General features: G+C 43.5%; 1 protein-coding gene across 4 annotated transcripts in view; it reads right to left on the bottom strand.

Annotated features, from left to right (window-relative positions):
- Positions 1-13,940, bottom strand: part of ggt7 (gamma-glutamyltransferase 7) — a 111,975-nt gene that overhangs the window by 44,975 nt on the left and 53,060 nt on the right. For 3 of the 4 annotated variants that reach the window (XM_078236810.1, XM_078236812.1, XM_078236811.1), the window contains exons 14-15: positions 12,837-12,936; positions 4,235-9,547 (exon numbers count right to left, since the gene is read on the bottom strand). In XM_078236810.1, coding sequence (XP_078092936.1) covers positions 9,384-9,547; positions 12,837-12,936 — 264 coding nt within the window. In that variant the 3' untranslated portion in view covers positions 4,235-9,383. Of the gene's footprint in view, positions 1-4,234; positions 9,548-12,836; positions 12,937-13,940 lie in introns of those variants that run through there. The other variant, XR_013500310.1, reaches the window with a different exon arrangement.

Raw genomic sequence — 13,940 nt, 5'->3', positions numbered from 1 at the left:
TTAATCTATTTAAAAGAGGTTCCTGGGTGGGAACCTCATTAAAGTAAAAAGTAAAGTTTATTTATTAGTGTCACAAGTAAGGCTTACATTAACGCTGCAATGAAGTTACTGTGAAATTCCCCTAGTTGCCACACTCCAGCGCCTGTTTGGGTCAATGCACCCTAACCAGCACGTCTTTCAGACTGTGGGAGGAAACCGGAGCACCCGGAGGAAACCCACACGGACACGGGGAGAACGTGCAGACTCCACACAGACAGTCACCCAAAGCTGGATTCGAACCCGGGCCCCTGGTGCTGTGAGACAGCAGTGCTAACCACTGTGCCACCATGCCGCATTATGTTAGTGGCAGGAGGGAGAAGGGGGGAACACAACCCTGTAACAAGATCTCCCTGACGAGATTCCTGTTTAGGACTCTTGTGGGATTTTGCACCAGCCTTTGCCATTGTCACCAAATTAACGTTCAAGCATTGACACAGCCAAAAACAATCTCCTTTTCTGAAAGAGCTCCTGTCAAAATTGTGTCAATGTAGATGGGGAGCAAACAAATTTCCTTTGGACATCAGGCATTGCATCATATCTCAATAAAGGCTTGGATTTACATCGCATCTTTCATGACCTCAACGGCACAAAGCAAATTAAATACTTTTGCAGCATAATCACTGTTATTAAACTACGTATTATTAAACTAGAAAGAGTGCAGAAAAGATTTACTAGGATGCTACGAACCTCTTTTAAATATAAGAAGAGGCTGGATAGACTGGGACTTTTTTCTCTAGAGCGTAGGAGGCTTAGGGGTGATCTTCTATACAATAATGAGGGGCACAGATCAGCTAGATAGTCAACATCTTTTCCCAAAAGTAGGGGAATCTAAAACTAGAGGGCATAGGTTTAAGGTGAGAGGACAGAGATACAAAAGGGTCCAGAAGGGCAGTTTTTTTACACACAGAGTGGTGAGTGTCTGGAGCAAGCTGCCAGAGGTAGTAGAGGCGGGTACAATTTTGTCTTTCAAAAAGCATTTAGACAGTTACATGGGTAAGATGAGTATAGAGGGATATGGGCCAAACATGGGCAATTGGGACTAGCTTAGTAGTTTAAAAAAAGGGTGGCATGGACAAGTTGGGCAGAAGGGCCTGTTTCCATACTGTAAACCTCTATGACTCTATGTTGGAATGTAGGAAACACAGCAGCAAGCGAGGCCTCAAAAACGTACCAGTTAAAAGTTTATTTATTTATTAATAATCACAAGTAATCTTACAGTAACACTGCAATGAAGTTACTATGAAAATTCCCTGGTCGCCACACTCCAGCACCTGTTTGGGTACACTGAGGGAGAATTTAGCATGGCCAATGCACCTAACCAGCATGTCTTTCGGACTGTGGGAATAAACCGGAGCACCCGGAGGAAACCCACGCAGACACGGGGAGAATGTGCAGACTCCACGCAGATAGGGACCCAAGCCAGGAATTGAACCCGGCGCTGACGCTGTGAGGCAGCAGTACTAACCACTGTGCCACCCCCAGTTAGTCCCAATCCCCAACTTTTTCCCCGTATCCCTGCAAAGTTTAGACCTGTTCTGTGCTGGGGCCAAGTCACTGTGATTCAATTCATTCATTGTTCTTAACAAGAAGCAAAAATAGCCAAGGTCACACTAACCCCATTGATGATAAGGGAACAGAATGCAGCAACCAGAACCATAATAAACAGTCGAGAAATATCTCAGTTACACGAACTGGGATGAAGTGTCTGGCGTCAAAATAAGAAGGGCTATTGTGTTTCCCTTTAACAATAAAAGATTGAATTGCATGATCATGAAAATGTCTTAATTTGTGTGACCCAATTTCAATTCCATAATCTTAAGATGTCTGTGCAAATAATCACATTCAAGTGTAAGTGCATTACATTCAACGCACAAAACAAACAAACTATTCAGCAATCCAAAAGCAACTATACACTCACAAGGAACCTACCATCAGCTGTGCCAACGTTTAAACATGATCCAAAATATTGGCAATGAGTTACACAGGTATGAATGCAGACAGTTTTCATTAGAACAGGTGTGTGTTTTAAGCTCTTTGCCAAGTTGTGAAGCAAAGTTAATTTCCAACTGTAATTAGGCTGAAAACAAAGCAGCTTGCTTGCCTGTGAGAAATGTAGAGGCACCATCTTGTCGCCTTCAATGAGCATCTGCTGCCCATATTGTAACTCACACCGATACTCGTTCACACATCACCTCTCTACACATTGGTCTACATTGGCAACCTGGTCCACTTATGGCTTGATTTAAAAATTCACAGTCTTATTTTCAATTCCCTTCATGGCCTCGCCCTTCTCCCTCTTGTAATCTCCACCAGCCCCACAACCTTCCCAGATCTCTTGTGCTTCTCCAGTTCTGGATTTGGCGTTGCCTCGATTTTTAATCACTCCACCATTGGCAGTCAAGACTTCAGCTGCCAAGACCCAGCATTCTGTAATTCTCTCTCTTTCTCCCTCCCATTCTCTCTCCTCCTTTAAGATCTTCCATAAAACTGATCTCTTTGACCAAGATTTGAGTCACCAGTCTTAATATCACTTTATGCGGTTTGATATAATGGTGCGTTAAAAAGTACATAAATTCATTGGAACTGTCTCACTGTCAAAAGATTATCAAAGCTGTCAAGGAACTGGCGCACGGTAGCACAGTGGTTAGCACTGCTGCCTCACAGAGCCAGTAACCAGGTTTGATTCCAGCTTCAGCTGACTGTGTGGAGTTTGCACATTCTCCCCGTGCCTGCGTGGGTTTCCTCCAGATGCTTCGGTTCCCTCCCACACTCCAAATATGTGTGGGTTAGGTTGATTGGCTATGCTACATTGCCCCTTAGTATCAGGGGGACTGGCAGGGTAAATATGTGGGGTTATGGTAATAGGGCCTGGGTGGATTGTTATTGGTGAAGGCTCAATGGGCCAAATGACCCTCTTCTGCACTGTAGGGATTCTATCATATCAAATTTTGCATGCTATTGTTTCTATAAAAAGCCCTGGAAAATGTTGCTATGTTAAACACACTACAGTGTGTTCATCCCTTCAATTCCAATCCTTCATTCCATGATTCTTGAGTTTTCCTGTTCCCCCATCTCCAATTCTTCAGTATTTCCACATCCAACCCCAATTTTTCATTCTGTTAACGCTTCCACCACCTCTGCTTGTTCACTGCGAAACCAACCCTTCCTCCCTGTAAATTCAAGCATTCTTTGTTCGTTTTCTGTTGTCAAACTGCATTCATACTTTGTGTTTTATGGCAGCTCTTCCCTAATCCCATTGACTAGGTTTCCATTTACATCATGAAGTACATTGATTCCTTTCAAAATTAATTTCCTCTAGTTAAAAGTTCAAAGGACAAGGTTTTCGCATGTATAAAATGAACCTCCCCCCATTACTAGGAGTGGTGTAACCACTGAAAGCAGATTCAGTAAGAGTTTCAGCAAGAATTTCTCTCTCTGGTCAAATCAAAAGTTACAGTTAACATAAATTACCTTCAACATTAGAGACACCCACAACCTTAAGATAAAAGGTAAGGTAAAGTTTGTTCTCGACTTAGAATCCCTACAGTGCAGGAAGCCATTTGGCCCATTGAGACTCTCCAAAAGAGCATTTTATCCAGACCCTATCCCGTAATCCCATGTATTTACTCCACTAATCCCTCTAACTTATGCATCTTGAAATGCTAAGGGACAATTTATTACGGCTAATATTGCACATCATGGACCGTGGGAGGAAATCGGAGCACCCGGAGGAAACCCACCCAGACACGGGGAGAATGTGCAAACTCCACACAGATAGGCACCTAAGGCTGGGATTGATCCCTGGCATTGAGAGGCAGCAGTGCTAACCACTGTGCCACCGTGCCGCCCTTCCCCTTGACAAACATCCAAAGTAAACCTTCTCTGGACCCTGGAGACTGCCTCACACTATTAAATAGACAAAACTTTACATTCCGTCCACTCTATCAGTGGTGGGCAACCAGCAGCCCGGGGGCCACAGGCAGTCCATTTGGGTTCTGAGTGCCGCCCATGAGACATTTTGTTGACCACTGCCTATGCACGGAGTTGTCACATTTTTTTTATTTGTTCGTGGGACACGGGCATCGCTGGCTGGCCAACATTTATTGCCCATCTCTATGCATATAAAAAAAACTATTCAGATAAAAAAGTAACTTTCAAGGCGTCACTGTAAATGATCAGCAGAGATTTTGCTCAAAGGGCACTGGTTTTATTTAGCAGGGTAAGGATTTTATTTGAGGTGCAAATTGGCAATTTGATAAATAAATAACATTCCATTTATACAATTCTTGGTACTCATTTGAACCCGAGGACACTCGACTCAAAAACAGTCACATCGTTAAACAGTAATACATCATCATTCAATATTATGTTCCCAGTAACAGCTCATGAATGATTGCTACCCTCCTCGAAATAGCCATCCTTTTAAAACCCTGCATTTCTTTTTGTTCGCTTCCTTGGTGGATCGATCGCCACCCTTTTCAAGTTCACGCAGCACAAAAGGTCCAAGCCAAGTGCAACTGCCAAACAACAAGTAAAACATTGTCTTCCAGTGGTCAGGCCGAGAGTAGCTTTACTGGAATCGCGCTTACTGCCGTACCTTGCAGGTAAATGGCAGAATGGACACGCTCTGGTGTTACACTTGATCTGATCATTCCCTTTGTAAATGAGGCAAGAACTGGCTGATGTTGCCCTTATTTAATCAACTCTCGGATCTAGTGTTTAGGATCTGACTCGTCAGTGGCAATTTTCATGATGAAAATAAGTGACACGTTCTTGGATGTGTCTTAACACTAAGAAACTACTTAAATCTACGGAGTCTTCGGTCCCCATTTTGAAATGTTATCTTGTATTGTTCTGTCCAAAATGTTTTGTGTCCCAATTATTTTGCTATTTTCCTTCCACCTCTCTTCTCTCTCCTCCAACCTATCTATTCTCAAGATTGCTTCTCTCTCTCCCCATCTTCAACAACCCAAAGGACATATTGTTGTTTTAACTTTCCATGGAACGTTTTAAGAGTTTCAAAAAACTATTTTGGCCCTTGAAATTCAGCTATTATCATTGATCTCCTCCACCTGATCTTTGTGTCATGAAATCAACAACAGCCACTGGGAGAAAACAGAGACCAAGGATGTCGTTCTGAATCTTTTTCCGCCCACATCAAGTCTCAGACTCTGGGGTATTACTTGACTTCCACTGGCCATTATTGGTCACTTCAGCCAAACACAGAATTCAATGTGCACAGGGATAAATGATTGACTGTCATTACACTGAACTTTTCAATCATATCTGATGTCACGTGAACATTTAGTAAACATTTAGTCTTGCAGTGTAGTTTTTCTGACTGTCCATACACAAGATGGGTTCAACAGATTAAAGATAGGAAGACAAGTTCCACTGAATGAGAAGTCAGCAACAAGGGGTCGTCAGCTTAAATTCATAGAATCCTATAGCGCAGAAGGAGGCCATTCAGCCCATCGAGTCTGCACTGATCACAATCCCACCCAGGCCCTATTCCTGTAACCCTACCCTAATTACCCTGTTAATCCCCTGACACTAGCATGGCCAATCAACCTAACCCGCACATCTTTGGACTGTGGGAGGAAACTGGAGCACCCGGAGGAAACCCACGCAGACATGGGAAGAACGTGCAAACTCCAAACAGACAGTGACCCGAGGCCGGAATTGAACCCGGGTCCCTGACGCTGTGAGGCAGCAGTGCTAACCCGCTGTGCCACCCCAAATTATCGAGATGGAGGAAAGAGTCAAGAGACATTTCTTATGCAGAGCATAGAATGGATGAGGCAGAGGTGATTGGATCTTTTAAGAGAAAATCAAATAAGTATGAGAAGCAGGAGAACATGGCGGGCCTCAGGGAGAAGGGATTCATTTTGTATTGTTTTTGCAAAGAGCAAGCGCAGACACAATGGAGCAAATGGCCTCTTTATGTGCTGTAAACCAATATTGTTCAACGTTTAGGCAGTTCTCCAATATGCCACTGAGTACTAATAGGCGGTGCCTTCAAGAAATAAATTAAATGTCATTTATTTATTTTACAAAAAAAAACTTCCCTGTGATTGCTGCCTTTTAGACAGAGAGGTGGGAGAAGGATGGTCGGGAGTATGAACACTGCCACGGACCTGTTGGACCAAAGAGCCTGCTTCTGTGGCTGTACATTCGACATTAGTAAATGCACCATACGCAAAGGCTCAAGCTTTGACATTGACCAAAGGAAGCAAGGGGAGATTTTACTATTACTACTGGATGTACAGAAAATATAAATAATCTCAGCCAGGGTTGCACCTCTGAATCACTTGCTGGGAAGTGTACGCATATGGGCACTGGGTGAACCCTGAAATGGCCTTGGCCGTATTTTCACACTTAAGATTGAATAGCCTCTTGTTCTCAATGTCCTCTGGGGAAATTCAGGGGTGTGGACATAGCATCGAGTGGAGGGAGAAAAACGAATGAATGTAAGTAACAGACACAACATTGGGAACTAAGTATTTCTAAAATTGCAGGGCCACCTCTGTAGGCACCATTTTTTAACAACCCCAAAAATGTCACATTATTCAATAAAATGATAGGTGAAAATAATTGAAACTCCTTTCACTTACGCACCCCCTGTGAACTTGACCTTAAACCACCAACCACAAAAAAAAACTGCAGACGTGATAAACCAGGAGTTCAAGGAAAAAAAGAACTCTCATTTCTAAAGCATCTTTCATGACCTCAGGATGTCCCAAAACGCCTCAGAATTACGTTGGAAGCATAAGTTACGATTGTAACACAGGTAAACACTGCAGCCAATTCGCAGACAGCAAGCTCCCACAGATAGGGTGATAAATAGCCAGATCTTCTGTTGTCTTAATTGACGATCGTCGATATTGGTGCCAAGAAACAGGGGGAGAACATTCCAATAGTGCGGCATCTCACGTCCCGTCCCGTCTGCAAGGCTGACGGAATCCTCGGATTTAACCTCTCATCCTGCAAGACTGCATGTCCGACAGTGCTGCACTCCTTCAGTACTGATCCTCAGTTGTTCTAAGTTTATGGAGAAATACTTTGCAACGGGAAGTTACATTTCGCAACATGCCAGAACAATGTTAATAATCGGAATAAATACAGGTCTTCAGTAGTAGTTCACATTGTACGATATTCTGGCCACTTCAGGAAAAAAAAACAGCAGTGGTTTTGGTTGGACGGACCCTAGTGGGACTGAAATGATAAGAATCTACTTTCACAATATCCAGCTTTCAGAAGATTCAGTGTTTCAAGAGCTCTGTACAAATAAAGTGTAACGAGATTTTAAAACAAACAAACAAACAAATAAATAAATAAATAAAGGCCAACACTGAAACATTTGGCATCATTGACAGAATTGTTCTCATCGCAATTGCAGCACAAACGGAAAGTTGTAAGAGGCAGCTTGTGAGGTTGAGCTGGAATAGGGGTGAATGGAAGAAAATACAAGGGAGGTTTTAGGAGTAGATACGGGTGGGGTCTACTCATTTTTAAAAATCATCACCCGCTGGGGAAATGTATATTTCAGGGAACAAAAATTAAAATGAAGCAAAAATCAAGGATAAAATCATTGTTAATGATCCTTTATAGCTAATTAGTATAAACCTTTTTAAAGGAGATCTTTTTTTTAAAAAAAATCTAGTGAAGCTAAACTACTACTTTGGGTGACTACATAAAACGGCAAGTGTAAGTTCCATGACACAATTGCCATTTAGCAGACCTCACCTCGAAAGTTTAACTTTATCAACGAGTAACTATCAGTTGACGTTGCTGCACAACACTGATCAAAGTTTCCTTTCTGCCCCTCCTTGTTTCAAATGTAGAATACTCTAAATTCATTTGGTTTGGGGTAGGGTGTAAAGACTAAAATTTCCAAGCAATTTTCAGCCAACTGGGCCAAACACAATCCTCAACGCAAGTGGCCCCAAATATAATTAGGGCTAACCAAGAGGGTGGGGGGAGGGTGGGGCGGGGGAAAGAGGGGACTACAAAACTTTTTAATTTATGAGTTTTTAATTTATTAGTCACAAGTAGGCTTACATTAACACTGCAATGAAGTTACTGTGAAAATCCCTTGGTCGCCACACTCCAGCGCCTGTCCAGGTACACGGAGGGACAATTTAATATGGCCAATCCACCTAACCAGCATGTCTTTTGGATGAAACTGGAGCGCCCGGAGGAAACCCACGCAGACATGGGGAGAACGTGCAGACTCCGCACAGACAGTGACCCAAGCTGGGAATCGATCCCTGGCTCTGTGATGCAGCAATGCTAACCACTGTGCCACCGTGCCGCCCTCTACTTCTAATTGTTGTAGGAAATTGAGGTCCTTTGACCCCTAAATGCAGAGAAGATAGGGCGAAAAATGTGTTTATTTATTTATGCGGGCATTGCTGGCAAGCCAGCGTTTATTGCCCATCCTTAATTACCCTCGAGAAGGTGAGTGACCTTTCTGAAATGCAGCCGCTTGTGCAGTAAAGATATTCCCACAATGGAAGTAGGGAGTTTACACAGCTTCTCACTGCAGTTTTGATATAACTTGAGTGGCAATTCAGAGTCAGCACATCACGGTGGGTCTGGAGTCTGATATAAAAGTGAGCCTGGGGTAAGAACGGCAGATTTCCTTTCCGAAGCAACATTAGTCAACCAGATGGATTTTTACGACAGTCCATTATGACCTCTGTTTTTTTTTTAAAAACTGATAGACTTATTCAATTAACTCTTTTAATTTAAATTGCCCAGCTATTGTGGTGGGATTTGAACTCGGTTCTCTGGGTCACTGGTCCAGTAACATAACCAGTATGCTACCAGAACCTAACTGATGCAAAGTCAGCAGAGATCTGCATCTTGGATGCGAATGCCTCAAAAAAAAAATGTTGAAGGTTTCACAATTCACCAATGGCTTTGGGGAACCTTGGAGCCCTGTGACCTATGGAAATAAAAAAAAGAGGGAGCGTGAGGGGCAGGAGGAGGATGACCGAGTAAATCTGTGGCATGCTTTGGTTCCAGATGATTTTATGCAGTGTGCGTTTTATCTGCTCTAAAGGCTCGCAGTCACAAAAACATAGACAGGCAGCAGGAGTCAGACCACCTTCGGTTAAAAATATGAATGATAGCCAGACCCGGGGAAGGTGGAACCCCCTCATAGCTCATCCCTTCTCTTCTCTTCCCATGGCGTTCTAACCTGACCGTTACTGCATTCAACCGCCATCTTCCGTTTTGCGACTTCACAATGAACCAAAAGACAAAAAGAAAAAGAAACAATTACTGGGGGCGGGGGAGGGGGGGGGGTGGAGTGGGGGGTGAAAGAAACAAACTTCTGGCTACAAAATGATAGCCGCAGCTGCCTCGGTGCTCCGGGGATCCTTGGCACCGGTGATGAAGTCGTTTACCCTCTTGGCTACGTGGACTAAGGAATGAACCTCCTCTCTCACCACCGTGTGACCCCGTTCCGTAAGAAATTCCACATCCTCCTCCAGAAATTCATCTGGAAAGCAACAAAGAAGTTTTAATTCCTTGAATTTGTTCTCCTTGTGGGTTGAGGGGAGGTTCAAAATCATCAAGTGCTTTGGTCGAGGAAATGTGAATCAATTTTTGGCAGGCAGTTAGAATCAGTAAGCAGAGGATTTATGACAATTTCCAATCGAGTCAGTTCTGAGATGATTAGCACATTAGTTGTGGAGTGAGTTATCATGAGATAGAATGCACTCCCTGCAAGGGAGCTGATTCAATAACTGTGATAAGGGAGTTGGAGAAATATTTGACGTATTGTGGAACTGGTCCCTGCAGGGCAGAACTTTGCAAAGCTACGGGGAAAGACCAAGGCAGTGGGACAATTGGCGAGCTCTCTCCAGGGCTGGCACAAGCACAATGGGCCGAATGGTCTCCTCCTGTGCTGCAGGATTCTTTTATTGTACACTGAAACTCACCAAATAGATCTAAACCCCTTGATTTCCAAACTCAGGGGATTATTTTTTATTCATTCGTGGGCCATGGGTGTCGCTGGCTGGCCAGCATTTATTGCCCATCCCTAGTTGCCCTTGTTCAGAGTCAACTACATTGCTGTGGCTTTGGAGTCACAGGTAGGCCAGACCAGGTAAGGACGGCAGATTTCCTTCCCTAAAGGGCATTAGTGAACCAGATGGGTTTTTCCGACAATCAACAATGGTTTCATGGTCATCAGTAGATTCTTAATTCCAGATATTTTGTTTTTATTGAATTCAAATTCCACCATCTACCATGGTAGGATTCGAACCCGGGTCTCCAGAACATTTGCTGGGTTTCTGGATTAATAATCTCGCGATAATACCACGAAGCCATCGCCTCTGTGGAATCGTTAGTTAACATGTTGCTCCCTTGGCTTAATTGAGTCAATTTAATGCCTTCTAAGGAACAGAGCTATAAAGGTCAGGAACCTCAGCCAGACTCTTGGTTCAAAACAGGGGCATAGATTTAGGGTATATGGTAGAAGATTTAGAGGGTCCCCAGAGAGTAGTGGGGATCTGGAACTCAGCCTGAAAGGGTGGTAGAGGCAGAAATCCTCAAAACACTTAAAAAGTACTTGGATATTCACTTAGAATCATAGAATCCCTATGGTATGGAAGGAGGCCATTTGGCTCATCGAGCCAACAACCCCACTCAGGCCCTATCCCTGTAACCCCACGTATTTACCCTACTAATCTCCCTGACACTGAGGGGCAATTTAACATGGCTAATCCACCTAACCTGCACATCTTTGGACTGCGGGAGGAAACCGGAGCACCCGGAGGAAACCCACGCAGACACAAGGAGAACATGCAAACTCCACATAGTCACCCGGAATTGAACCTGGGTTTCTGGCGCCTTGAGGCAGCAGTGCTAACCACAGTGCTGCCCTCAAGTCCTGTAACCTACAAGGTCACTAATCAAGAGTCAGAAAGTGAAATTCGGCTGATGGCTCCTTATTAGCCGACATGAACATGATGAGCCAAAAGGCCTCTTATTGTGCTGTAAATATCTATGATTCTTGTCAGGATTGTTGGACTTTAGAAGACAGTGATGTTTTGAAATATATCTTTAGTCAAAATAGAACACAGAATTTTAGATAAATATCTCAGCTCAGAGACATGCCCATGTGATCCAGTTGCCATGGGGAGAGAAACTCAAACAGAAGTCGGGTGGCGGCTTTAACGCCTTTTCACAGCATCTCTCAAATGAATGACAGCTGCTGTTTGAGACAAAGAAGCTACGACTGTTCCTCCTGCTTTTGTGTTGACAACCAAGCAGGATGCTGGTGAGTGCTCAATTCCTATTCCAAAGGGAACAGAACAGATGGGGTTCTGAGGATTTAAGAAATGGGGAGTCGCCAAGATAGTAATCATATAAAGAAAGCCTTAGGTGAATGTAAAAGATCCCATGACAATATTTCTAAGAACGTTGTCTGATTTCAAGAAGAAATTAGATATAACTCTTGGGGCTAAAGGGATCAAGGGATATGGGGGGGAAGGGGGGAATCAGGATATTGAATTCGATGATCAGTCATGATCAAAATGAATGGTGGAGCAGGCTCGAAGGGCTGAATGGCCTACTCCTGTTTCTAGTGTCTGTGTTTCTATGTCACGATGTGGAGATGCCGGCATTGGACTGGGGTAAACACAGTAAGAAGTTTAACAACACCAGGTTAAAGTCCAACAGGTTTATTTGGTAGCAAAAGCCACACAAGCTTTCGAAGCTCTAAGCCCCTTCTTCAGGTGAGTGGGAATTCTGTTCACAAACAGAGCTTATAAAGACACAGACTCAATTTACATGAATAATGGTTGGAATGCGAATACTTACAACTAATCAAGTCTTTAAGAAACAAAACAATGGGAGTGGAGAGAGCATCAAGACAGGCTAAAAAGATGTGTATTGTCTCCAGACAAGACAGCCAGTGAAACTCTGCAGGTCCACGCAACTGTGGGAGTTACAAATAGTGTTACATGAACCCAATATCCCGGTTGAGGCCGTCCTCGTGTGTGCGGAACTTGGCTATCAGTTTCTGCTCAGCGACTGATTTCGCTGAGCAGAAACTGATAGCCAAGTTCCGCACACACGAGGACGGCCTCAACTGGGATATTGGGTTCATGTCACACTATTTGTAACTCCCACAGTTGCGTGGACCTGCAGAGTTTCACTGGCTGTCTTGTCTGGAGACAATACACATCTTTTTAGCCTGTCTTGATGCTCTCTCCACTCCCATTGTTTTGTTTCTTAAAGACTTGATTAGCTGTAAGTATTCGCATTCCAACCATTATTCATGTAAATTGAGTCTGTGTCTTTATAAGCTCTGTTTGTGAACAGAATTCCCACTCACCTGAAGAAGGGGCTTAGAGCTTCGAAAGCTTGTGTGGCTTTTGCTACCAAATAAACCTGTTGGACTTTAACCTGGTGTTGTTAAACTTCTTACTGTTTCTATGTCACAGCAGGGGAGTTATCCCCAATATCCAACGCTCAATACATTATTGGTTATGACCAGCTTTGACAAAGGGTCATCTGGACTCAAAACGTCAGCTCTTTTCTCTCCTTACAGATGCTGAGATTTTCCAGCGTCTTCTCTTTTGGTATCTGGTTATCATATTGATTTTTGTGGGACCTTACTGTCTGCAAATTGGCTGTCGCATTCCCAACATCACAGCAACAACTAAACTTCGAAAGTATTTCATGTGCTTTGGAGCAATTCATATGTCATAAAAGGTTAACATAACGGCAAGTAATTAATTTCTCTGTTTCAAATAAAATAAATGGTTTGATTTACTCACTGTCAACTAGCAAAACGTTTGGCTGAAGCTGGGGATAGAGTCGGCCGAGGGAAAGGCTTTCGTTCAGATGCTTGCGAAACGAGAAAATGTTCAACAAGACCTACTTAGACACAATAAACAAAACGTGGTGAGAGTGCGAACAAGGACGCACAACAACTGACTATGTCACAGTTACATTCCTACCTCTGCCCTATTGCTGGTCATTCACCAATCCCAGTCATCTCCCATCTCCGATGCTCTGAAGTTGTGAATTATCGACTGATATTTACACAGTACCTTTGAATACTGAAACATTGGAGTGAATTTTACAGCTCCTCCCCACTGGTGTATTTGAAAACAGGGGGACTCATAAATCTTTGGTCAGAACATTGAATGCAGGAGTTGGGACGTCTTGTTGATGTTGTACAAGACATTGGTAACGCCACATTTGGAATACTGTGTACTGTTCCAATCACATTATAGAAAAGGATATTATTAAACTAGAAAGAGTGCAGAAAAGATTTACTAGGATGCTACCGGGACTTGATGGTTTGAGTTATAAGGAGAGGCTGGATAGACTGGGACTCTTTTCGCTGGAGCGTAGGAGACTCAGGGGTGATCTTATAGAGGTCTATAAAATATTGAGGGGTGTAGATCAGTTAGATAGTCAACATCTTTTCCCAAAGGAAAACTAGAGGCCATAGGTTTAAGGTGAGAGGGGAGAGATACAAAAGGGTCCAGAGGGGCAATTTTTTCACACACAGAGGGTGGTGAGTGTCTGGAACAAGCTGCCAGAGGTACTAGTAGAGGCGGGTACAATTTTGTCTTTTAAAAAGCATTTAGACAGTTACATGGATAGAATGGGTATAGAGGGATATGAGCCAAATGCAGGCATCATGGACAAGTTGGGCCCGAAGGGCCTGTTTCCATGCTGTAAATCTCTATGACTCTAAATTAAAATGGGGAGGGGGGTTCTGACGGCTGCCTTCTCACCCACCCCCAACCTGTCATCAGTATTACAGTGTGTGGCGGGGTCAAGGCATCAGGAAGTCCACCATGTGGCCGATTACATCCCTTAAGTGGCCACTTAATGCCCATGCGAGGGCCTCATTCCTCCTGCGCCAT

This window comes from Mustelus asterias, chromosome 20 (genome assembly GCF_964213995.1).
Source record: "Mustelus asterias chromosome 20, sMusAst1.hap1.1, whole genome shotgun sequence".
Lineage (NCBI taxonomy): Eukaryota > Metazoa > Chordata > Chondrichthyes > Carcharhiniformes > Triakidae > Mustelus > Mustelus asterias.
Note: the sequence above shows the minus strand (reverse complement) of the source record. Positions and strands in the feature narration are given on the sequence as shown.